This window comes from Lissotriton vulgaris, chromosome 7, assembly GCF_964263255.1.
Source record: "Lissotriton vulgaris chromosome 7, aLisVul1.2, whole genome shotgun sequence".
Taxonomy (NCBI): Eukaryota; Metazoa; Chordata; class Amphibia; order Caudata; family Salamandridae; genus Lissotriton; species Lissotriton vulgaris.
The window spans coordinates 1,314,635,888-1,314,663,810 of record NC_141695.1 but is presented as its reverse complement, the minus strand read 5'-3'; the positions used below and the strand labels follow the sequence as shown (position 1 = coordinate 1,314,663,810).

The 27,923-nt window shown below is 45.1% G+C and overlaps 1 protein-coding gene across 2 annotated transcripts in view; it reads right to left on the bottom strand.

Annotated features, from left to right (window-relative positions):
• LOC147703580 (transmembrane protease serine 9-like) overlaps nt 1–27,923 on the bottom strand; it is a 1,394,371-nt gene that overhangs the window by 658,808 nt on the left and 707,640 nt on the right. For both annotated transcript variants that reach the window (XM_086931925.1, XM_086931926.1), the window contains exon 10: nt 26,322–26,635. In XM_086931925.1, coding sequence (XP_086788051.1) covers nt 26,322–26,635 — 314 coding nt within the window. The remainder of the gene's footprint in view (nt 1–26,321; nt 26,636–27,923) is intronic.

Below are 27,923 nucleotides of genomic sequence, written 5' to 3'. Positions count from 1 at the left end.
GCAGCTTGGCTAAAATCCTGGAGGAAATAACTATGAACATTTAGTTTAATGTTGCAACTCTGGGAAGTCACTGTTGCTTTGTGTCAATGGACAATGACATAATGATGTCACCAGAACTGATGCGTTGGCCTCTTGGTGGTCTGATGGATGACAACCAATTAGGTTGCTGCTTTTTGCTAAAATATCATTTTTAGTTAGATTAGTGAGCAAGAATAGGTATAAAAACTTGGCCTCTTGAGGGGAGCGGGGCTGACTGTTTCCTGAGGGCGAAGTGCTGTCCGTTTTCCTTTGGACACGTAAGACTCGAATGCCTAATAAACTTTATTTCTTTTTCAGGTCAGAAAGCTTAACATAGGGTTTAGGGTTGATGTTTTCTTTAATTCATTATTTCTGTGCAATGCTGAAGTGCCGGACCTTTTGAGCCAATAATCTAATGATTAAAACTGATTAATAAAAATGTTTGAAATTAATAAATGAGCTAATAAAGATTTGAAACTTTGAAACTTTAAAAATAAAAGACTTAAAACGTCAAGCTGGTCTTGATTATTTAGTCGTTACCATTAGCTATATAGCCGAGATACCCGCCACCCCCTCTCAACACAATCCCCAAAGGAGTGAAAACCGGAAACAGTTCTTGAAGTTTTTGGAAGTGGGATGGAGTGACCATCCCGGCCGTATTTATTAAAACAAAATTAAAACATTAAACGTTTCATGTTATGTACAATTTCATTACCATATTGCGATGTTTGGCTAACCTTAACAGATTCTCTAATACAGAGGTTCTCCTAGCCGAACTAGCAACCTACAAAACATTTCTTGACATATTGAAATTGTACAACCTAACGTTTAAGGGCCAACAGCAAGGTCATAACCGGTGTCAAGATCCCTAACCGGACTTACCCCTCCCACTTGGGATGGGCGACAGCACGGAGGCGTACCTCAAGTGCAACTACTACCAATTTCCCTTGACTTGACGGGGGCACCTAAAACTCGACGCCAGTTAAAGGTCGTTCGAATACTCGTGTGAGGTATCTAGAAGGTATCGTGGCCCTTATCCCAACCCCACACAACTTACCGCATCTGCCGTCGCAGATGTCACTGGCCCCGGGAAATTCCCCAGGAGGGGGCTGTAACCCCTCCTACAAAGGAAGGGGCCTTGACCGCCTTTCCTTTACTTCCGGCGACCCATCCTTAGAAGGGACCGCCTCCCCATTGAGGGGCCAATGGCCACCTCTCCCGAGCGCTCCCATCCGTGTTGGGTGACGCCCACTCATAGGGATCTACTAATTAGTGCTCACCGATCATGACCTTACCGCCTACCAAAATAAATACGACAGTGCAAATTAACCTACGAATACCTTGGCCACAATGACCGAAAGAGCATACATCAAAATTCGACACTAACTGAATATCTTTAATGGCAAACATACTCAAAACGAACATTCTTTATTAACTCAAAATCAACATGGCACTACAACCTGGAGACGGAAACAAAAACAAAATTAATCAACTTTATTATACACAACTGGCTGTCTTCAGGGGCTGGTGGGTGGGTCAAAATTGGCTCTTCGTTCTGTCCCGAGCTCACGTGCAGCGAGGAGGTGCAGCTTCAGAGCACAAGAACAAGAGGATGTCTTCTGGTCTTGCGTCCCTTTTTATCCGTCTTCAGGGCGGGCGTATACCCGCCCCTGCCTGCCCCTGAGGGCGTGGCTGGCTGCGTCGGTGTCTAGGCCAGCCCACTCTAGGGCGGGAACGGGCGCGCCCCAGCTACGCCGCTTCGGGCATACCAGCTGAGACGCGCCTCCCGCCCAAAATGGCTTCCCGGGGGGATCGAGGCACTCGGCCATAAGTTCGGGGGGACCGATTCGGTCGCCCCTTTCCATATAGCCGAGATACCCGCCACCCCCTCTCAACACAATCCCCAAAGGAGTGAAAACCGGAAACAGTTCTTGAAGTTTTTGGAAGTGGGATGGAGTGACCATCCCGGCCGTATTTATTAAAACAAAATTAAAACATTAAACGTTTCATGTTATGTACAATTTCATTACCATATTGCGATGTTTGGCTAACCTTAACAGATTCTCTAATACAGAGGTTCTCCTAGCCGAACTAGCAACCTACAAAACATTTCTTGACATATTGAAATTGTACAACCTAACGTTTAAGGGCCAACAGCAAGGTCATAACCGGTGTCAAGATCCCTAACCGGACTTACCCCTCCCACTTGGGATGGGCGACAGCACGGAGGCGTACCTCAAGTGCAACTACTACCAATTTCCCTTGACTTGACGGGGGCACCTAAAACTCGACGCCAGTTAAAGGTCGTTCGAATACTCGTGTGAGGTATCTAGAAGGTATCGTGGCCCTTATCCCAACCCCACACAACTTACCGCATCTGCCGTCGCAGATGTCACTGGCCCCGGGAAATTCCCCAGGAGGGGGCTGTAACCCCTCCTACAAAGGAAGGGGCCTTGACCGCCTTTCCTTTACTTCCGGCGACCCATCCTTAGAAGGGACCGCCTCCCCATTGAGGGGCCAATGGCCACCTCTCCCGAGCGCTCCCATCCGTGTTGGGTGACGCCCACTCATAGGGATCTACTAATTAGTGCTCACCGATCATGACCTTACCGCCACAGGCCCGGATAGTTGACCGGCTATCCGGGCCCCCCACCAAAACTCCTAGCTAAAGGTCATGTTCCAACGTTTTTAACCATGCTAAGAAGTCTCCTATGAGTAACTCATTTCCCACCCGAGACAAATGCACACCATCCCCCATATACATGCTGTCATCATTAATACAACCGTGCGAGATAGAATGCAATGTCCTGGAACGGAACAACCTACTCATTTTGTTATTAAGTTTCCTAACAGAATGGTTCAAAGCCGGGATCGAAATAGCCCCCGCCACTCTCTTCGTGGGATGATATGAGACCACGCAATTATGCACCCCGGAACTTTCCTCGCCAACCAACTTACGGTGGAAAGCATCGCCTCCAGGAGAAGTCGTCTACCGGTGGTGACCAAATCATTGCCCCCTAAATGTACTATGACTATAGACGGCGGTGACCTCATCCGCCCTAACAAACCCTCAAAGTAAGCTTGAAACTGGTCAATACAGAGACCGCCCCTTCCGTAGAAGGACATCCTGTACCCGTATTCCCCAGCTACGTGAATCATGTCACCTGCTTTGAATACGTCTGCGGCACGCCTCACGTATGAGTGGCCCACGACCCACACCTCCTTTCTCACAGCCGGTGATGTCTGACCGCTGGCCCGGTGTTGGGTCGACTGCATAGTCCGCCCCGCCTCGAAGGCTTGCGTAACTGAAAACCAAACAAAAGACAAGAAGCGTGAGTACATTGTTACAGCTTCACAACATGTGCAACCGCACATACCTCTTATAACAATTGGAGGACCAACGCCCCACTCGTTTTACTTGTTCCACATTAAGACCCCTGGCTGCAGCTTCAGTGGCAGCCCCTATCCGAAAGGAATGGGTCCCAAACTCACCCGGGTCCAAGCCTGCTGCGGTAATTGACATCGCGAGCACCCGCTGAAACTGAAACTTTGTCAGTGGGGTGGCGTCCGCGTGTCTCAACATTGTCCCCCCCCCATGATGCCACCCTTTGTGCTAGGTAGTCCTCTAAACACCTCACCGGACACATGGAGGACCCTGGAATCCTGCGAATGACTATGCAGTCTCCCACCCCACTTTGATCGGTTTTTGACTTGACAAAGGATACCGTCATAGTCTCACCCCTGATCTGAACGTGTTCCCGGCACAAACCCCCCGCCACATCCCGCTTGCTCCTTGCCACCAGCTCACTTATCCTCATAGCCCCGTGAAATGCAAGCGTAAAAGCGGCTCGGAACAAACAGGCCTCGAACTGAGACGAGCATATGTCGGGGAGTGTGGCCAGCAACTGGGACAACCTATCCAGACCTATCGGGCGCCTCTCATCTACTCTGCGACCCTCAAGGCGTTGCCACCCACGCAGCGCTTTCTGTACAGCAAAAGACGCTGTCGGGTCCTGGATATTATGAGCCCTGGCAACAAAGGAGATGGCAGCACGATGCCTCTGGGCTGTAGCCACCGACTTCCCAGCCTTACGCAAGGACATCAGAAAATGTACTACCCAATCCTCATGCCCCCAAAGTCCCCCTCTCTCAGTCCCCAAAAAGGCCAAATAAGCCCGAAACGCCCCTTCGTATGCCTTCCTCGTCCTTGGTGCTAGACTCTCTCCCACGAGGTAACGAAGTTCGGGGCACCGAGAGACCAGAGAGCTTCGGGAAATGGTGCTGGCTCGGGGTCCGCTGAGGGAAGGAAACCCGAGAAAGCCTGCATTTGAAAACGAGACAGTGCATCAGCAGCCTGATTCATCACCCCCGGGACATGCTTTGCTCTGAATACCACGTTCAGTTGCATACACAGTAAAACAATCTCTTTAAGCAGCCTCAAAATCATTTTACAACGTGCTGCCTGACTATTAATGCATTCTACAACGGTCATATTGTCAGACCAAAATATGACAGAATGATTTTTGAAACCATCGGGCCAGGATCTGAGGGCCACCAAAATAGGAAACAGCTCAAGGAAAGCAATATTACTCGTCAGCCCCTCATCGTGCCACCATGTTGGCCACTTTTGTGCCGACCATTTTGTGCCGAAGATGGCACCGAAACCCATGCTTCCCGCTGAATCCGTCCACAGACCCAGCTCTTCAGAGGACAAGGCCGGTTTGTTCCAGACGACTCGACCATTGAAATCCGCCAAGAATGCTAACCAAATACGCATGTCTTGGCGGACCTCGGCCGATAACCTCGTGCGATGGTGGCCCTCTTTTAGGCCGACCATCGCCTGTGCAATCGAACGGGAGAAGGGGCGGGCCATCGGGATAACCCTTAAGGCAAAATTCAACTTCCCCACCAATTGCTGCAATTGATGCAGCGTAACTTTAGGTGCAGTGATACACATTTGCAGGGCTGTCTTGAATTTCGATACTTTGGAAGCTGGTAAACGAAAACAACCCTCACTAGAGTCCAACTCGATCCCGAGGAACTCGAGGCAAGTCGTGGGACCCACAGTTTTACCTGGTGCCAACGGCACGCCAAATTGATTCATTAAAACACAAAATTCAGTCAAGGCCCGGGCACATTCATCATCCCCAGCGGCCCCAAGGAACAGAAAATCATCGAGGTAATGCATCACGTTCCGAAAACCTGTTTTCTTCGTGTAAACCCATTGCAGAAAACTACTGAATTTCTCGAAATAAGCACAAGATATCGAGCACCCCATTGGCATACACCTGTCCATGTAATACGAACCTTGAAACATGAATCCCAACAAACGTTGATCATCCGGGTATACCGGGAGCAAACGGAACGCTGACTCGATATCTGATTTCGCCATCAGCGTCCCGGGCCCCAGGCGATTCAAAATGGCGACGGCCTCATCGAATGATGCGTACCGCACCGAACACATTTCTGGATTAATTGCATCGTTTACAGAAAGGCCATGAGGGGCTGATAAATTGTGAATCAATCGAAACTCACCCGGGTCCTTCTTGGGGACCACCCCTAAAGGAGAACAAACAAAGTTCGGTACCGGGGGGACAGGAAACGGGCCGGCAACCCGACCTCGGGTAACCTCTTTCCGGATCTTATCCTGCACTACCGTTGTATGTTGCAAGACGGAAAGTTGATTTTTGCACGACCCGACACCCTGAAAGCTACCCACCGGGATGCGGAAACCATATGAAAAACCGTTTCGTAGCACCCCAGCAGAAGTACGATCAGGGTATTCGCTGAGCCAGGGAATCATCGCCAGGGTATCAATCGGGGTTGGTAAAGGCGCCCCTCGGACTATATTAGACCTGTTTAGCGCCTCCTCTACCCCCGTTTTCACCCGATTTGGCTCTGCACGAGGACTCAGGATGGGGTGCCCCACAACCACTACATTCGTGTTTGAACTTACAAGACCCCGGGGGCCTAGTACATTTGCTTCTGTTGAAATTGAAACAGAACCCCCTCTTCCCTGTATTGCCGGCGGGTCTCGGGTAATCGTCTGTACCCGTACCCGACCGAAAGGGCGTCCCCCCATTTTGGCGGGAGGACTCACTAACAGCACTCCCCACCAATGGCACTTTCAACATTCCGGACTCTTTCATCTTATTCCACGTTAAAGAATCGTAACAGTCCCAGGTTAAACTTTTGTTATGCTCCATCGCTTTCCTGAAAAGGTTGTCATAACAGAACCATTGGTTACCTTGATGTGATGTTGAGTACCCCATAATTCGTGACTGATATACTGGAAATTCAGGGAGTAAATCAGGCCTACGTTCCCCCAAAATTGCCGTGAAAATTCCCCAAGCATTACCCCAGTTACCAATATTTTCATTCACTTTAAAGGCGGCCATTTTTGCGCGCCAAACACTCGGATGCATCAGATCCTTTTGACCTTTAACAGTTTCGACCTCATAGTGATCAACGAGCAGGGAGAAAATGTTAACGTATTCCCCCGCCCAAATCTTTTCCTTTATTGGCAAAGGAACATGTTGCCCCAGTCTTTCTCTACGAGAGGGTGTTGACTCATCCCTTGCAATCGGCAATGGCCGCTTACCTGCACCGGACGCTGCTTCCGTCCCTCGTGGCTTGTCTATCGCCGCATCCGGCGCGGGCACCTTGGCTGTATCACGTTTCTCGCGCAACTGCTTTATGAGAGCTTGCGCTTCGGTAGCCATGGCGCCCCCATTGCTGTCCCCCAACCATGCTGCTAACTGTGCCGCCAACTCAGGAGGCATATCTCCGGCAGACGTCGGGGTAACTATCACGGGAATCGGATTCCCCTCATCCGGTACCGGGGCCGGTACCGGGGCTGGCGCCTCGAGCGGAGAACAGGGAACCGGGACGTCTCCCCCGACCGGCCCCCTTCTCGGCCTCTTTGGCTTCCCTCCGGCCGGTGGACGCCCCGATCCCTCCTCGCCGTCTCGCTCCGCCAACCGCTTCTTAATTTCGGACATATCCTTCATGAGTGCCCGAACCAACTGGTCAGTCGACATTCTCTTTGTTCCTTTCTTGGGCATCCTTTCGACGAAGTATCTAAAAGACAAAGAAAAAGATTAAAACGCTCAAAATTGGCTCTTCGTTCTGTCCCGAGCTCACGTGCAGCGAGGAGGTGCAGCTTCAGAGCACAAGAACAAGAGGATGTCTTCTGGTCTTGCGTCCCTTTTTATCCGTCTTCAGGGCGGGCGTATACCCGCCCCTGCCTGCCCCTGAGGGCGTGGCTGGCTGCGTCGGTGTCTAGGCCAGCCCACTCTAGGGCGGGAACGGGCGCGCCCCAGCTACGCCGCTTCGGGCATACCAGCTGAGACGCGCCTCCCGCCCAAAATGGCTTCCCGGGGGGATCGAGGCACTCGGCCATAAGTTCGGGGGGACCGATTCGGTCGCCCCTTTCCAATTCCATTGGCCTCAGTGGTCTAATTTAAATGTTTCTTGATTATTTATGAATATAAATGTTATACTGCAGTTGTAAATAATGTACATATGAGTTTCATAGTATGATTAATTAGGCCACATGATTCAGCTTCATGATTTTCTGTCATAAGTTGTATGGGCCTTGGTATTGATTAGTATGATGAGTATTAGGTAGTGAATGTTGACGCATGTATGACAGAATTTCTATAGTGACGCTGGATCAGTAGCCATCGGGATGGCGATCATGAGGTCCAGTCCAAAAATGGGGTTGGTCCAGGTTTCAGTGAAGAAGGCAATGTCAGTAGAGGTGGCATTGGGGAGGTCCCAGATTTCTGTGGCGGGTTTGGGGGGGATTGCATGTTGAGGAGTATGCATTTGAGCCAGTCTGATGTGCTGTTGGTTGATCGGGTGGTGAGAGGAGCAGGCGTGTTGGTGTGGTTGAAAGCGTGGTTGCAGTTCTGGCAGGCGAGGGGTCCATGGATCTCCTTTGGTGACACTAGGAGGCAGGTGGTGTGATGTCCAGAGCCAAGGGCGAGTATGGTGCTGGCATCGTAGTGGTGGACTGTCTGACATCCAGGGTCACTTGTGCTGGGTGCAGTCCAGGCACAGACGGCCGTTCCTTTGGTGCACCTTACACGGTCACCCAGCGGCCCCAATTAAGTAGTGCTGCGGGGGGGCTGAACAGCAGGGAGGCGGGAAAATGCAGGAGCTGGAAGGGTCACTGGAAGGGGGTGCGGCCACGTAGGATTGCAGTGGCAGGAGCGACGAAGGAGAACACAAGAAAAAGGAAAAAAGGAAAGGAAAGGAAAGCAAAAAAGGCAGAAAGGCAGAGACAGGAAAAATGAAAAGGGAGAAAGTGAAAAGCAGAAAGAGAAATAGAGGATAAGTTAGGCAGCAGAGTAGTGACACTCTACCACTGAACCAAAAGGAATGAGTTGCAGAGAGGAGACTGCAGTTGGAGGAGGCCTCGAACTCCTGACCTCCAGGTCAGCAGCAGCAACGGGGACAGCAGCAGCTACCAGACGGAGCTGTGATGCGAAAGAGGCAAGTCCACCACAAGATTAGTGGACTGCCTTTTCACCACGCAGCAGCCGCCATTTAGTAGTGCTGCGGAGGGGGTGGATCCCTAGGAGGTGGAAAAACACGTGAAGGGTCAACTGGCGGGGTCGGGCCGCTGGGAATAGCAGCTTCAGAGGTGATGAAGGAGAGAAAAAGGAAAAGGAAAAAGGAAAGAAAAGTAAAAAATCCAGAAAGGCAGAGGCAGTAGAAAAATAAAAGAGAGAGAGAGAAAAGCAGAGAGACAGAGGGGCATTCAAGCAGCAGAGCAGTGACACTCTACCACTGGACCAAAAGGGATGAGTTGCAGACAGGAGTGTGCAGGTGGAGGAGGGCCTGGAATGCCTGACCTCAAGGTTAGGAGCAGCAAAGGGGACAGCAGCAGCTACCAGATGGAGCTGCGCTGCAAGAGGAGAAAGTCCACCAAAAGGTTAGTGGTACTGATGTAGTCTTGTCTGATATCACTATTACAACACTAATGCTATTACTAGCTCAGGATGATCATCATTGATCATAGGTACCTCTTATTACAGAAAAGTCTGGAGATCTATGCACTAGATACTATCCTAAATAAGCAACCCAGATGTCTCCTAAACACCAGCAATCAGTACTCATGAGATTGGTGCACTAATTGAAGTGCCCTCTGGTGATTACCACAATACTCTGATTTGTGAATGACAAACTACTCTTTCTTTTATAATTCAAAGCACAAGCTGCACATTGATTTATTGATTGGTATTGGATGTTCTAGTGCATTTTAAATGATTAACCTCACAGCTTTTTCATGAGTAAGCCTTGGGTTGCTGTTTTACTTTGCTGCTGAGCAGTTCAAGTGCTGAAGGGGAGTACTTTGTGCTCCTTTGGGCTCAACAGTGAAGTACAGGCACAAAACACCTGCAGTAAATGATGTGCTTGTAACAATCTGAACTCATTAACATCTGTCTGCTTAGAAATCCTGAAAATGGACTCACAGGTTGTGAAGCCCAATTGCTTCCTGAATCTAGAGACAGATGCAGCTGTCCTTCTGTCACATAAGAACATGAAACAAGAGAAGGCATTTAGTCTTCAATAACCATGACATGTGCCATATTATTACATTCTACACAGCTTAACTGATCTTTGCTCAGCATGTAAGTACACTTTCAGTGACAGACTGAAGTTTATTCTCCTCATTACGTAAATGTTGCTCACTGTTTTCATAGGTCTGCCAATAGAGTGAAACGGTGTAGAAGTTTGGTTAAAACTTGTAGTTTTACATGCCTCCTACCAGATTGACTGTAATTCCACTGGTAATGATGTCCAAGACTGCCTTTGCTGGGGCTAAGACAACTCCTATCTAATGTGTAGTAATCACTTGTAGATCACAGTTATTTAGGGTCAGGTTTACATATGCAGCTCCAAGTGCCCAACACCTCTCTCCTCAAATGCAGGCCATTTTCACCTTGCCTCCCTACATTCTCAAATTCTGACCCAACCAATCATATAAAACACAATGACAGCACTTTATATCCCAGCAATTGTCACGCCCCCAGCACACGCCCACAGCACAACGCAGACACGCCCACAAGGGACTACTTTGCTGGCACGGTTCTTTTACCTTTTAAATGTATATGGTGGGCGTCTGCATAGCCTATGTCCTTCTGCTGCAACTGCCCTTTCCAACGCTGTATTGGGTATTGTGATTGGTGCTGTGGTTCCTCAGATTACCCGCCTCAAAGGTTTGGGCTCTCTCTTTATTATATTAGTATGGATAAGGTAACCTACCATGAGGTAACACTACAAAAGCCTATGCCAATATGTCTCTCTCATTGATGGCCAGCACCGATATACACTTTTAGACACACCTCCCGCCACAAGTTCTAGAATTGCGAACTTTAGAGCTTGGGAGCTACGTTCGAATCTCAGCATCAGCTCAACGTCCTGTGATTCCAGGCAAATCGCTTTGTCTCCCCGTGCCTACCACAAATGAATGTGTTCTTCTGTAATGTTAATTGTGCTCATGCCATGTTGTCGAGTTCGCGCTATATAATATTGCAAGGAAAAATAAAGTAGGGAAACTCGAGTTCACACACTACTGAACGCGCACTCTTAAGTGCATCAGCAGTGCACTGTGAATCGGAGTGTTTCCCAGGCCTGTCACAGATAAGAAATGCTATCAAAACGAAATCCAACAAAACAATATACTACTGGCTGGCAGCAATTCATACCCGGACAACGTCGGGACGGGCTGCTAGTGTCTTATATATTGATGATATCATCTTTTCTTAGTTCTTTAACTAAACTGAACAAAGATATCTAAGATTCTAATCTTAAAAGATAAAATAAAAACTTTAAACCATATTAATCTCTTGTCATTGACTCATTTAAAAATTATAAATGTCCATGATGTTTTAATCACTCTATTTTTGAGATCTCTAATTCTGATCATGGTGGAAAAGGTCCATCGACGTCTCCGGAGCCTGGGGTATTTTCCATGGTGCTATTGTAAGTGGGTGTATGTAAAGACCCGATCCATCGGGGAGAGTCCTTTTGGGCTCCAGCAGTTTCCGATAGCGGATTGATGGTTTTACACCCAGAATAGAACTTCAAAATTAAATACCCAAAGTATTTTTTAATAGTCCTGATTCCTGTTTCCAGTGCCCAAATCCGAATGGAGTGACAAACGATTATGGTATTGGCGATTTTAGTTTTGGAGTTGTCAGTATCAACTGGGAGAATAATGTTGTGATTGAGGTGTGACAGTAGAGTGAATGTGCTATATTTGTACAAATTGAGATTTACAGGAACAGTATTAAAGTTGTTGATTTAAAGAAGTTGATTTCGGGCTCCAAGAGTCAAAATATCCCGGGATATTAATCTTGTTTGCAAAAGAGATTTATAGATGTGGAGTGAGAGGTACGATCATTCCCATCAGTAATAGTAGGGACAAGTGTTGGTGGTTGATCAACAATGTTGATGCTGGTGAAACCTTATTGTACACTAGGGTCAAGCTGCATTAATTGTTTTGGATATTACTTTGTCGAGAAGTCACGTACGATTGTGGAATCTTTCTGAGTGAATGTAGACCTGACTATTTCTGTAAACGAAGTTAAGCAAACAAAATTGGTCTGAATTTAGCTGTTTGAAATAACAGATAAAACTGTGAAAGAGGCTGGATGCTGTGAAGAGTAAGAGGTTGATGTTTTATTCTTCATGCTGGGATTGACTTATTGGTGTGTATTGCACTGGTATTCGTCGGTTGGTGTTCCGTGTTGCGCTGAGTATTGGACATTGCGAGCTTGAGTCCGGATTACGGATTGGATAAAGGGCTACTGAAATTTAAAACTGTTATTTGAATAGTTGTTTGAAAATCATACTTATACGGAATTAAATCAAACATTTAATTTTACAACATGTTTCAGTTAATTGTACTGCAAAATGAAATGTTTAAAGGACTTTGTGAAGGAGGATATTACTATTCCTGTTGGTAAAGGAGAGGAATCACCTCATGAGGGTACTTCAGCTTACATCATGACAATTGAGCATGGATTAAATTAGTGTTTGTGGTGGAAACAATGGATAGGAATTACTGAGAATGATGGTGCATTGCGTTTACCTAGGTATGGAACTTTTAACTAGGTATGGAACTTTTAATACTAGACGTTTAGATCATTTAAGGGGAAAAATGTATGAGATAAAGCCACCACCTCGACCCATGCAATAGGAAGGTTTGCAATTTCGGGAAAAGGTTGCAAGAGAGAAAGAGAGGGGAAAATGTCAGAGGAGAGTGGGTAGGGCAATGAAGAATTATGCAACCGATAAATGGAATGAAGAGCAGCCTAAATGGAGAAAGGGAATTTTGAGGGAACGAGACTATATCCCGTTCTTACATCAGAGGGTAAAGAGATGAGTAAAAATACAGGAGATGAAATATTGAAGGAAATCCTGTCAACCCGAGCATCTACTGTGACCTATGCCAATCCGGGAGAGATAAGTACTAGTGTGAGTCAGTCTGTGCATACTGCCCCAGATTTTGCTTTCATTGAACTACCTTTACAGTTTTTGCAAATTACCCATCAGTAATGAGGCGACCAACAACTGTGGTTCTCATTTACACAGACCCAGTTTTGTCACAGGTAACCCCTACTGCATCACCCCAGATTGTATGAAGCTGAGAGGTCATGAAAACTTCAGTTGTCAAAGTACAGACGACACAGAACACACAGTTAGTGTTGTGGAGACCTCAACAACATTTACAAGATTTGTTAGATGGAGGGGGACCTTGGTCTTTACGACCCCATTGAATTCTAGAGAATTTCCTGGAAGTGGGGTTGATGGATTACCAGCTTGGATTGACAAATTGACAAGGGAAAAAAGGGCAGAAGCTGCAGAGTCTTCGAACAATATAAAAGTAAAAAGGACAAACCTTTGAACAATCCCCCCAAAAAATGATTTTGAAGAATTAATTAGGGGATGCTTGGATTTTTGTCATTTAGATCAATATGAAATACCTGGACTTTCCTTTTTGTGTTAGGAGATTACTCGTAGAGCAGCTACTACACATACAATGTTGATCTCAATAATAATGTGAACTTGCATCGTAAGTTACTGGGATGACCAAACTAAGAGAATTGAGGACTCCAGGAATGCAGACCCATATTATTGAATTAATAAAATATTACAGCTCGAAAGATGTGGAGAAGCTTGAACTTAGGTGGGCAAAGAAGCATGAAAAGAAAAAGAGGGAAACTGAAGTAGGGCAGGATGAAGTGGCAGAAGCGGCTGAGTATCCATTGAGAGAAGTAGTTGGGGGAGCTTATTTACATGTTCCATTGAATAGTGGTGATTCGACTGCATTCCCAAACTATTTTCCAAAGCTGGGAGACAAGCCAGAGCAGTGTTATGATCAAGTGGAAAGGTTTATTAAAAATGTAAAGGCATTGTGGAAGGATCTGGACACATTCCTTGACATCAGGGTTGCAACAGTTCTGTGGTCTGAGTGTAAGGTTTCTGTGCAATGGGCAAATGCTGAGCCCCAGAGATAGAAGGGAACATGTGCTCCGTCATCTATAGTGATCGAGAAGTACAAGGCAGTAATTACTTTCCTGAATTGGAAAATTCCTCATAAAGACATTGATGGGTTTAAAATTAAAAGAACGACTCAGGAACCAAAGGATACTGTTCATGAATACTATGAAAGGTTGTTGCAGATTTCCAAACAGCTTAGTGGAAGTGAATACCTTGAAGAGAGGATATGGGGATTTTCGTGTCACAATTTGTTTTGGGATTGAAACCTGAGATTAGCTCACATATCAAACAAAATGTCAAAATCACTGGATGAAATCCTGCGATATGCAAAATATTTGAAGTGATGAATTGGATCCGAAGCAGAGGAGAGTTAAGGTAAAATTTATGCTAGCACAGATGAAGTTGGCTCAGAGAGGATTTCAAGTTCCGTCATTGGTTGGATGTCAGGGTATGATGAAGGGAGTTGTTGCCCCACAGGCAGTATTTGTGACAAATCAAGGAATTGCAAGTTTTTCAGGGATGCGGTAGAGGTGTTTCTACTGGTGTGAGACCAGGAACCAATATTGCTGCTTTAAAGACCGTGTCATATTTGCAATAAGGTGGGGCATTGGAAGCCAGAATGTTGATTTAATCCTGAAAATATTGCTGGGCTAATCCAAAAGTCACAGGGAATGACAGGTCATGGAATAGAGATAAGTCAGTTTCAGAATCAAACGAAAGGTGAGAATCAAATAAATCCTGTTATGCCAGGATAAATTGGAAATCCCGAACGAATATAAACCAGTTACCAAAATTAAACTCGAATCAAGGACAAAATGTCATGCCACAAGTTCAGATCTTGAATCAGGATGTGTTAGGACAATTTTGTTTGTTTGAAATGGATGAGTTTGGTTCTGAAAATTCACAATGACAGTGCCTGATAGAGGAAGAGGACGGTGTAGTTGGTGCAGATGCAAATGCCTGTGGTCACAATATATTGTTCTTGATGGATACAAGAGCTACACAATTCACAGTTAGAACAGTGGAAGTTCCAGGCTTACTTCCCTCCGGAAGGACAATGCAAGTTGTTGGGGTTACAACTAAACAAATGTCAAATCCAATTTCAGAAGAGGTTCCTGTCAGAATAGGAACACCAGTTCTTGGTTTGTGATTCCAGTCCAGTGAACCTATTAGGAAGGGATGTGTCATGCAAGTTAAATTGCACGAGTTATTGCACACCAGACAGTGTTGCATTATTGATTCATAATGAGGATATTGATTTCAAATTAGTTAAACAAAACACTGAGGTAGGAATGTTTACCATGTTGACAGTAGCTGAATTGCTGGAGGATCTCAGAACTACAGTGAATCCAGAGGTTTGGTATTTCACATGAAGAGATATTGGACTCATAAAAGAAGTAGAGCCAGTCCATATCCAAATAAAGCCATATGCTGCCTTCCCAAGAACACCACCTTATCATCTGTCTGCAGAAATAATTGCTGGGATACAACCTGTAATTGAAGACATGCTTCAAAATAGCACATTGAAATAATTATTTGGCACCCAATGTAATTCTTCTATAATGGGAATTCAGAAACCAAACAAGAAGTATAGAATCATACAGGATTTAGGAAAAATGTATGAGATTGTGGTGCTTTGTTGCCCCATTGACCCACAATCTATAACTGTTCTTTTCCAAATTCCACTTACTGCGGAATGGTTTACCATCATTGATTTGTGTGAGGCTTTCTTCTCAGCGCCTGTGCATGAAGACAGACAGTTTTTGTTCTCATTGGTGTTCTAACAGAGAACAATCATGTGGTGTTGTGTCCCTCAAGGGTATACGGAGAGTCATTCTATTTTTAGTCAGATCCTGAAGAAAAATCTTGAGTCTTTGCAAATGTCCTGTGGTTATGCACTTGTGCAGTACATAGATGATTTGTTGATAGGTTCAGAATCTTGAGAAGCTTCCAAAAATGACACCTTTGCCCTATTGAATCACCTGGCGGAGAATGGACACAAAGTGTCCCCATGTAAACTGCAGTACTGTCGAAAAGGTGCCACCAGAGAGTGGAAGACATCTTTTGAGATTAATCCACCTCGAACGCAGAGAGAGCTCGGAATGTATTAGGGAATGGTAGGCTACTCTAGACAATGGATACCAACTTTTTCTCTCTCATCAAGATGTGTCAGACACAATTCCCTGGGATAAGGAATGTACCAAAGCAATCCTAGAGCTGAACGATAAATTGTGTTGCACCCCAGCTCTAGGAATACCAGATTATAAAAGTGAAAGAGAATGGTGTACATATTCAGTGTTAACACAGATGCATAGAAGAGCCCGAAGACCTGTGGCTTACTTTTCAACAATATTTGACTTTTTAGCATCAGAACTCCCCAGCTGCTTGAAGGCAGTGGCTGCAGTGAGTGCAAGTCTGGAAAAGAGCGAAAACATAGTGATGGGACACCCCATGATTATGTTGGCTCCTCATTCTGTTGAATAATTGCTTACCAGAATGAAAACACAGTATCTGACACATAATACACTCAGTAAATACTAGCAGTCTGCTTGCAGCAGATAATGTCTATATTAAATGATGTAATGTGTTATTATTTTTTACTCTTTTGCCTGTAATTGATTCAGAAGACAGGGTGAGGATTTTGTCATGATTGCCTAAGTGTCACTGAACTATACACAAAGCTACGACCAGTCATTAAGGATGTACCACTGACTGAGCCCAATTATGTCCTATTTGTTAATGGTGTATGCTTGTGGAGTAACAATGGCACACTGAGAGCATCATTTGTGTGTGCACCATAAATGATGCGGTTGAAGCGTCTTGGCACCAGTCTATTTTCTCTGTGAAAGTTGCTGTACTGATTGCTCTTAGCCGAGTCTGCAGTTTATCCGTGCAATTGAAAGTCATCATCTATACAGATAGACAATATGGCTTCGGTGTAGTTCACAACTTTAAGAAATTATGGATGCAGAGAGGTTTATTGATCTCTACAGGATCACCCATCAGAAATGGGCAACATGGGAAAAATCTATTGAAAGCATTTCCGTTGCTTAAGGAGATTGCTGTGGTAAAGTGCCCGGACATCAAACAGGCAGTGGATACGTTGCCATTGGCAATATATACGCTGACTGAGTAGCTAGGTATTGTGCCTTGCTAGTATGCAAAATCAATGGCGGTTTTATGATAAATGATGGTTTCTCCTACAGAACTGGTGAAGATTGTGCTTCCCCAATGATGATGGAAATAACTGACACATTAAAGGAATTGAAAGGAATACGAGAAACTGTGGCAGAAATTGAATAAAATGGGTGTATCAAGGCAGGTTTACAAAAAATGCAAATTACATTTTGGATGTCGGAAGTAGACCAGTGTTGCGTGACTGCTTGTTGTTTCCAATGTTCAGGTACTATCATGGGTACAAACACTTGGGGAGAGATGCAATGAGAAGGCTTTTCAGACAAGGTTGGTTGAATCCAAGATTTTTTTTAACTGCTGATGAAATTTGTAGGTGATGTGTCATATGTGTCATATGCCAATAACAATTGCGAAGATCTGGCATCTTTCTTTGTCGACAAAGTACAAAACATTTATGAATCCTTCCCACATCACGCGGCCGCACCTCTTAATTCCCTCCCTCCCACTAATGAAGGCACCAAGCTGGAGCGCATACCTGAAATCTCCCAGGAAGACCTGACGGTACTTTGCAAGAAAGTCAAATCGGGTTCACCAGTAGACCCCATGAGACCGGCTCACTTCATGGAATCCCTGGACTTCTTCCTTCCCTCCCTAACATCTATATTGAACCTGTCCTTTTCCTCGGCCACGGTCCCGACTCCCTAGAAGCAAGCGCGGGTCTCTCCCATCATTAAAAAACCGACTCTCGACCCCTCCAAACTGGAGAACTACAGACCCATTTCATTGCTTCCTTGGATAGCCAAACTCGCAGAGGCCCACGTAAACATCACCTTGTCCAAACACATGGATCTAAACAACACCTTAGACCCATCTCAAAACGGTTTCAGGCCAGGCTACAGCACTGAGTCTGCTCTCCTAGCTACGTCAGAACACCTCCGGACGATACTCGATGCCGGCCAAAGTGCCGCGCTGATCCTATTAGATCTCAGCGCGGCCTTTGACACGGTCTCCCATAACATTCTGCTGAATCGTCTGGCCACCGCAGGCATCACGGACCGTGCCCTGGAATGGTTCAGCTCCTTCTTGGAGTACAGGTCTTTCAGGGTCTCGGCCCCTCCATTCCTCTCCCAGTCCCACACCATCGGACAGGGGGAACCTCAGGGCTCGACACTCAGCCCATCCCTGTTCAATCTATATGTACAACCGCTTGCGGCTGTAGCCAGAGAATGGGACCTCTCGCTGGTGTCATACGCAGATGACACTCAGCTGGTTATCACTCTTACCGAGGGTCCCTCCACCTCTGCAGCAAGCTTCAGGGATGGGCTGGCAGCGGTAGCCCAATGGATGACCGACAACTGCCTGCAGCTTAATGCAGGCAAGACAGAGGTACTGCTCCTCGGAAAGAACACCAGTCACTGGAACCAACACTGGTGGCCATCGTCGCTAGGCACCATCCCACCCCCCAAATCCCTGGTAAAAAATCTGGGCGTCTGGATGGACTCATCACTCAACTTCCAGACCCACACAAAAAGAGTAGCTGCCACCTGTGTGGGCTTGATGAGGAGCCTCAAGCCCATACTCGGCTTCTTTGACCCCAAGGTCCATCAAATGATCATTCAAGCCACAATTCTGTCCCGCTTAGACCACGCCAACATCCTACTTTTGGGCGCCAATAAAGCAGAGTTGGCGCGTCTGCAGAATACCGCGGCAAGAACTTTGGTCGGACTTCCCCGCAGATGTTCGGCCAAAGCTACAATCCGAAAACTGCACTGGCTACCTATCAAGTCCCGAATACAGTTCAAAGCTCTGTTCATGATCTTTAAAATCCTCAAGACTGGATGCCCAGTACTTCTCCGGCCTCTTCTTACACCCTATGTGCCACAGCTCTATCTGCGCTCACTAGGGCAACAACTTCTGACGGTCCCCTCCACAAAGTTGGCTCGCACCGGCGGACGCTCCTTTAGAGTGCTAGGAGCCAAACTCTGGAACAACCTTCCTATTAGCATTCGCTCACTGGAAAATCTGTATGCATTCCGGTGAGCCGTTAAAACCCACCTATTTCCTCCCCTCTAGGTTCCCTGCCTAGCTCCCCCCTCTTGGATGTTCTGTGGTTCACTAGCGCCGGGACGCCCCTTTGCTGGGGCAGCTGTTTTGCGCTCTACCAAATTTTTAACATAACATAACATAACATAACTGATTGTAGGGGTAAGGATACCAGTCAGAGATGCCCTTAGAGCCCGATTGCGATGTATGGACAGAGTCGGTCCGACATCGCTCTGGAAGTGGAACCGAACAACCTCCTGTAGTCGGTTCCAGCCCAGTGATTAGGATGCATCTGAACCCTGTTCAGTCGCAATCTTATACTTTGCTATGGGTGCATGCATTCCGAACTGAATGCATGCACTCATACTAAAGAGCAGAGGTGCGGTTCATCCGTGCACCCTGTGCCAGGCACCTCAAGGTGCCTGCCCCCAGGTGCAGGGATCAACAGGGGGGTGCCATAGGTGCGCCCTAGGACACCATTCGGCAGTGTTGCACCCCCAAAGACAGGTTCTCAATGCCTTTCCGTGTTGGAAAGGCCAGCACAAAAAGGCAGTGGGAAGCTGCCATTGCAATCCCTCAGCCGGAAAGAGCCAGCTGAGGGATTACTGCAGGCTTTCAGAATGGCGAATGGGCTCTCCTAGCACTTCGTCAGGCATTCAGAACTTCCCTGTGCAATAATTTCCAACCAACTCCTTCAAAATGGATCAGTCATAACTTATTATAAACAGCTGATTACGATGCGGTTAGGATGTCTCCGACCAAGGGTCGGATCCATTCCAAACCGCATCTTAATCAGGACCTTTGACAGGATATAAATGGATTTTATCAAGGTGCCTGTCCAAAATGGGCTGAGATATATCCTTGTGATAATCTGTGTATTATCTCGGTGGGAGGAAGCCTACCTAATGAGGAGAAATGACAGTCTCACCATAGCCAAACTATTAATATGAGAGATCATCTCAAGGTTTGGAATGCCAGTTCTTCTTGAATGAGATGAAAGACGCACTTCAACAACGAAGTGATGAACATGCTATGTTCCACTCTACAGATTGAACAAAAACTGCACTGCAGCTACAGACCAGAAGCGCCAGGCATAGTTGAGCAAATGCATGGAACAATAAAGTCCAACTTTCTGAAAGGTTGTACTTTGACATCGTTGAAATGGCCAGATACATTACCATTGGTGCTGATGAGTGTCCAACGTATTCCAGATAAAAATACTGTTATCTCCTCATTCAATCCTCATGGGAAGGCAGATGAGGCTATCTACTGATCCAACCAATGCTCTGGAGGACATCTCTGATGATATGATTATAGACTACTGCAAAGCCATCACTGATGTGGTTCATTCTGTTTCTCATCAGGTATCAGCTGCTAAACATGATCCCCATCATGAACACTGCCACGGCCTCAATCCCAGCGAATGGGTCAACATTAAGAAGCTTGCTTGGAAGACTTGTCTTGAACCCAGATGGAAAGGCCCCTACCGAATTCTGCCTACGACAAACACTGCTGTTAAATGTGCCAGAGTTTCAAACTGGATTCATGCCTCACACACACGAACGACTAGCAATCCAAAGGACCGATCATTAGTCTATGATCCTGAAAGAAGAGTACCAGTGGTTGCAACACCAGTGGAGAGACCAGACCAACCTGTGGCACCTGCAAGAGCGCAGGCAGCAGAAAACTTCCAGAACAAGATGAAGTGCAGGTGGGAAAAAAAGGCGTGAAGACGAAAGACATGTACAAGTTTCTTAAATATCGCAGAGTGGAATCGAATTCCAGGCTGAAACTGTACTGGAAGAAAAAGAAAATACTGTTGAAGAAATAGGCTCTGAAGCTGAGGCAGTATCAATAAACTGAATGGCTGAAAAGTTTGAATAAAAAGGATACAAGAAGAAGTTAATCGATAGTACCCGAGGGAAGTGAAACAGAGGGGGACAATTCACTTGACCCAAATCATCAGGTGGTCATAAGATCTAAGGGAACTCAAATTCCTTGCAGAAGATTTTCAGCTGCTGAATGGTCAAATTATGTGAATTTATCATTGAATGTAACTGTGGACGATGTATGTAAGGAGAATCCCAAACTATTAGATCCTCCCTGAAGAGAAAAGAAAAACTGAGATTGGGAAAGTTCATAAATAATTTGTTATTTTATGTATTTGTTTTACCTAGGTCCGAGAAGAAAGTTACAGAAGAATAGGGATGATACTTTAGAAGAACACCAAGTAGGGTTAAGGATTGTCTGACAGGGACCTGTTGAAAAGAAAGAAAGATGAAAAATAAAATAAAAATGAAAAGTTCAATTAATGGCTCAGAAGGATGTGCTGCATTAGAAGGCATTGTAAATGCATTATTTGCGTGGCTTTCGTAGTAACTGTTATCATGATATCCATAGTACTAATATGGACTAATACTAGTACTAATATACGCTCACAATTTTAGACATAACACTTTTACTAAACACTTCTAAAAAACTAGGGAGAGGATTACTCTACCAATGTTTATTCTAGATTAATACAAGAATACACAATTGTTTTAGATGTTAAAGATTGTTATGTTTGTGCTCATTTGCCATCTTCAGTTTCAGAGGAAGTTTCTTACTGTAACTTACCTCTTTCCTATGCAATCTCATGTAGCATTTTGCTTTCATTAGTTTGTGGGCAAGAACATTTTAAATATTTTTACTCCAATTATGATTTAGAGCTGTCACAAGTGCCTCAAATAGAAAGTGCAAATTTAACCTCATTAAAAAAACAAGGGACACAGCTTGATATTATTTCTTTCACCATTTACCAGTAAACAATGGGAATGCTTACAAAAGAAGTTTAACTTGTCCCAAGCATCCTGGAGAAAAGGCATACATTATGATGTTAGAAGAAAGATAAATGAACATGTTTAAGACTGCCTATCAAAGAAGAAATGTGTTAAGAAATGTATGGAAAAAGGAGAAGAATTAATTTAAAAAGAAGTTAACATATTCAAACTTCGACTGGATGCACAACATAGAGAGAAGGTCTGTTTTTATAATAGACAACACAAAACAATTAGCAATTGTGACTGCACCTTTGAATTATTGGGGGGAGTTTGGCAAATATTACAGGGAAATTAGAATGTTATTCCCGGGGTATAATACATTTGTAAACAAAATGCGTATTTCTTATAGCCTGATGATTGGGAAGGAGCATGCTATTTAGGTATATTAATTCCCAAAATTTAACATGTCAATAGTATATAAGTGTTAACTCTAACACCACCCCATAGACATAAGCGGAATGCAGGGAACATAGCCTCATTCAAAGGAGATATATTTGGAGCAGTGATAACACCAGTGGGAGTGAAATTAAACAATGAAAAGATCAGAAAACTAACCACAGTAGTGGACAAAATGGCAACTAGTACAACTGGAGCGTAACCACTAATTAGTACAGAACGAATTGTTATATTGTCTATGGTTTTGCAAGACTGTCTCGCACTACACATCCTTCTGGCCGAGAAAGGGGGGTTCTGTTACATGCTAAAGCAAACTCACTACTGTTCCTTTATCCCAGACAAAAGTAGGAAAATACAGGAGTTTGCAGGAAATATATCAAATGTGCAACCTCAATGTTGGACTTGGCCCTTTTTGCAGGGTCATCCTTGAACTTTTTGCCTTCCTCCTATATTTTGTCTGACCTGTTTTTGTTGGTTTTATGACTCTGGGCACTTTACCACTGCTGATCAGTGCTAAAGTGCATATGCTCTCCCTATTGTAAATTGATATATGGATTAGTGATTCCATGATTGGCTGGTTTGGTTTACCTGTCAGACCCTAGTACGGTGCACCAGGATTGCCCAGGGCTGGTAATCCAAATGCTGCTAGTGGGCTTTCAGCACTGGTTGTGCCACCCACAGAAGCAGCCTGTAAAAGTGTGTCTAAGGCCTGCCATTGCAGAGCCTGTGTGCAGTCTGGTCCTGCCATGCTGACTGGGCAAATGCACCCACTTGCCAACCCCTAAACCTTCCCTTTTCTTCATATCAGACAACCCTATTTTAGGCCCAAGGGCAGGGTGCATTGTAAGTATAATATAGGACATGCCCTGGTGTATGTGGCATGTCCTGATAGTGAATTACAGCCATTTTCATTTTTCACTATTGCAAGGCTACCTGTTCCCCATAGGCCAGAATGGGCAGTTAGATTATTGCATTTTATAATCCTAACTGACTCAGGGAACATGGTAGAAATTCGAGTTTAGTATGCCTGAACTCAGAATGATAAAATACATATTTTAGTGAAGTTGGTTTTAACATTCTGTTTTTGAAAATACCACTTTTAGAAAGTAGGTATTTTCTTGTCTACCTATTCAAGCCTGCCTCTACTAGGTTTTGTATTCCTTGTCTGGAGTTTGAGTGACAGGGCTGGGGATTCCAGGAGACAGGGTGAGTCAGCCCAGGGGTAAATAGAGAGATCTGCATCTAGATGGGAGGGAGGAGCTGCACCTGGGACCTGAATAGGGTTGTGTCTTCCCTCCACAATGCTGGCTCCACCTCCTGTGGTGCGTCTTATGTATCTGCCCTGCACTGTAAAAGGAGTGAAGTAGTCATGTATACAGAGTGCTCCAGGGCTGTGCCTTTCCTTCACAATGCTGGCTCTACCTCCTGTGGGGCGTCTGATGTTTCTGCCCTGCACTGTGAAAGGAAAGAAGGAGTCATGTAAACAGAGAACTGGTTTGGACTAGGCAAAGGCCCCTCTGCCCTCAGAGGACAAAGGATTTTGATAAGTATTTGAACCCTGATCCCAAGAATTTAGATCACTTTTGGACAACAAGAAGAAACCTTTGCTGAGGAGAGGAACTTGAAGAAACTGAGGAGAAACTATCCCTATCCTGAAGTGCTGCTTGGGGAATTGGCCTGCAGTGGTTGCCCGACTGCCAAAGAAAAGAGAAAGGACTTTGTGTGCACTTTATTCAACTTGTGAAGGATCTCCAAAGGCTTGAGAGAAGAGCTTGCCTTCTGCTGAAGTCTCAGGGACAACAGACTTCAATCCCCAGCTCCCCAAGAGTTATTTGGAAGTGCCTGCGGCTGTTTTGGGCCTTCAGAGGGACTGCGTTAAGCAAGGAGCTGGAAGCACGACTCAAGAGGGAGAAGCGTGTCACCATCGCAGCCGCTGCCGTCGCATTGTGGATGTCGCCGCTGTAGCTGTTGCATTGCACCGCATCTCAAGAAATGTCCCACAACCCTGAAGAAGCGTGTTGCCGTCCTAGCCGCTGTCGTCGCATCGTGGATGTCGCCACTGTAGCTGTTGCATTGCACCGAATCAAGGGAAGCGTCTCGCAACGAGGAAGAAGCGTCTCGCAGCCGCTGCCGTCGCATTGAGGATGTCGCCGCTGTAGCTGTCGCAATGTACCGCATCAAGAAAAGCGCCTCGCATACACGGAGAAGCGTGCCGTCATCGGAGCTGCTGTCATCGCATCACGGAACAAGGGTGTCACCGCTGCAGTTGTCGCATCGGGCGGAAGCGTCTCGCATCGTCGGAGAATAGTGTGGCTGCCAAAGCCGCTGTCGTCACATCACGGTACAAGGGTGTTGCCCCTGCAGCTGACACATTGAGTCAAGACTTTTCGCAACATCTGAGAAGTGTGCTGCGTCTGGAAGAACTTGACGTCTTAATTCTTTGCATAGGATCTTTGCCAAATTTCCATCTTTGCAACACTTTTGTTGCCCTGCGTGTCGCATCTTAGGGTACATTGACTCAAAGTGTTGCATTTTAAGAACTAAAGAGAACTAAGCTAAACCTACCATTTAAGAACAGTATTGTGGATTTTTGTCGTTTATGGTCTTGTGTTAAATCTATATAAAGAATACTTATTTTTAATATAGTGTTGTCACTTGATTACTGTATGTGTTCACAAATGCTTTACACACTGCCTCTGAAATAGGCCTGTCTGCTCGTGCCAAGCTACCAAGGATGTGAGCAGGGGTTATTTTCGGAGTGTACCCCCTTACCCTGACTAAAGGCAAGGGTCCCTATTTGTCACAAGTACCTACCTGTGCCAACTAGAGACCCCCAAATCTAACACTGAACTACAAGGATTGGAAACACCAAGTCTGCAGGAAAATTTCAGAAAAGGTTTCAATACAATTGCCAACTGGTTCTCAACAGCTGGCAAGGGAATAGTACAAGCAATATTAATGCCAATATTAACTATTGGATTACGCCGGATACTCCTGTATATCTTATGTTTGACCTCTAGACACATATTACGTAAGACACATGATGCTCAACAACAAAAACTGTTTTTAAAGGACCTGGGCCTAGTGGGAATAATGAATGGTGACTACATGAAGACACTGCAACACACAAGGGGAATAAAAAGAAAGAGACAGGATACATGGGAGAACGAAACTGCATTTTAACTTTGGTTGTGAAGGTGAAACCAACAATCGTTATGATGATATGCATCAAAAGGGGGGAAAATGAGAGAAATGACTGCATATTTAGAAATCAACGTATTTGACATATTAGAAATACCACTAAGAACCTTAACCTCTTGTCATTGACTCATCGAAAATTATAAATGCCCATGATGTTTTATGACTTTATTTTTGAGATCTCAAATTCTGAGCACGGTAGAAAAGGTCCATCAACTTCTCCAGATCCTGTAGGATTCTCCATGATGTCATTGTAAGTGGGTGTATGTAAAGAGCTGAACCATCGAGTAGAGTCCTTTCTGGCTCCAGCACAAGCCTTGGGAGGCTAATCCAATGACTTAGAATACTGTCATTTTTTTATAAAACAACCAGTTTTCACCCCTTTCTGTACAGCTCAGTTTACATTGAAGCTAACACCATGATGTGGCATCTGTTTGAGGAGAATGATCCAACTACTGACACAGAGATCACAAACAGTTCTGAGGAGAGGGTACATTTGGGAGGGGTCAGTTCAGAGTGGGAGGAGAGATCTGGTGAGAGAGTCAGAGCAGAGCAGAGTCTGCGGACTGGCAGGGCGGAGCATTCCACGATCCCTCTATGTCATTGAAGGGGTCCAGAGGGAGTTGTAGGCTGAAAACCTGAGCTTCATGTGATGTTAGTAGCCAGATTTTCCTGCTAGTATACACGTCCAGTATCCTTACACCCAAACAATCTGGGTAGGATAAAACTGGTTGGTTATAATTGAATGGAGCAGTGTCCCACCTGGTAATACTGCTTTACCCGATATATATTCATGGGTTCCAATTAATATGTGTTATGTATAGCTCTACAAATGACAAAAGTTCACGAGTTTGAGTTCTATAAAAACACAACAGTTCTAATTGCCAAAAAGTACAAACATCATCTGCTGACCACAAAGGTAACATATTAGGAGGCATCATGAATGAACCCTGTGTCCACACATGATCTAGCACTGAAAGAAAATGTACCCATGAGCTGAAAGATGTAGTTTCCCCCATTCCTTTGGACAACCACCAAGGAGAACTCATTATGTAGAGAATAATGCCCATATTTTGTAACTGCAAATAAATATATTGAGTTTGAAAGAGAACTAATTTTAGTAAGGATGTTTACAAAATCATTTTCTGCAGACTCAGCCATGCCACAGCATAAATGATAACTTGGAGCACTTACCTCCTGCACCTAGGTTCCCATAGCCAGTGGTCCAACACCTGGTCCCAGCATTAAATTGGTGTGTGGCGTAAGGCAGGCAGACAGGTTGCACGTTATTACTGAGGAGAATTGCAGCTGTCAATTTCACTAGCGCAACATCATAGCTGCTTGGGATGTTCATGTAGTAGATATAGTCCGTGTAGTTCTCATGAAAAATGATCTGTTCAATTCTTCTTTTATAGCGAAGAGACTGCATGTATTCTATGTTAGATAAGGGATCCACTTTGGATCCTGGAACGGCTATTCTCCAGGAACTGAGATCACTAAATCGAAGCCTGCGGAGAAAAAGATGATGTATTTAAATCCAGAGATAATACTGAGGTTCCTGCTCTACATGAACTAAAGTCAGGGGAGGCTGGTGACAAGAATATATATAAGACATTTTATTATGAGGTTGGATGAAGTCTTGATTCATCTGGTAATGGGAGTTATTGACTGAATTGGCATTGTGAGCCTTGAGTTCCCCACTGACCTTTCACTAAGGCAAACCTGACAACATGTCAAAGAGGTAAAGTTCTGGGTATCTGGGGACAAGCTGTGGAAGTTGATATAGGAAACTGATGGGAAACATTAGCTTATGTGGTTCCTGCACCAGATAATTATCAAACCCTGGGCAGAATACCATGCTGATTAACTACAACCTCAAAGCATCTCTCACAATAGGTCTCTTTTTGAAATAGGCATGTTAAAAAACCAGGCATTTCCCAAATACCGCACCCCATGTAAAATGGTCAGTAATTAAATCGATCCGTCTTCCTGTCAGCAAAGCTTACTCTATGGTTTTCAAGCACAAAGACACACCACATCAGGGTGTTAATTACTACCACTAAAGGGAAGGAAAACCACCTGATATGATTTACAACTTAAAATCATTCGGACAGCAAAATCATGGTGTTGCAAAGTTTTATTTACAATGCAATTTTTGAAAAACGCTTAATTCACCTTGAACAAATGCTTTGATCAAAAGTTAAAATAAACATTAAACTTAGTAGCATTTTCGTAACATGAATTGTGTAGCATTTATTTTATTCATAAACAGGCCTTGTTCACTTTCCTCGGGAGAAAAAGATACAACAGCCCTGAATTTTCCGAACAAGTCCATGGGAGACATGGGAGTATTTCCGACGTATCTGTAGGCGCAAAAATGATGCATTGCTGGAGTGTGGCACAAATGTGACGCAACTTCAGCAATGGGTCATTTTGCATGGGCAAGTCCCATTTCAAATGTGCCTGCATCAGTCTTACACCTGCTGTGAGGCAGGCGTAAGATATTGACACATTTGCATCTTAGAAGTGGCTCAGTGAAATCTTATATATTTCACTCTGTCACTTCTACGAGGCTTACTTACGTCAGCACGCCCACCATGCATACATTATACCTTGTGCAGGTATAATGTGGCGCAGGGATTTACAAAGTGGCGCATCTACCTAGATGCATCACTTTGTAAATATGACGCACTATGGTGCATTTTTAACGCTGCTGGAGCGTCACAAAAAGTGATGCACCAGAGGCGCAAAAGTGACGGAAGGGCTCATAAATAAGCCCCAATATTTTTCTTTTTA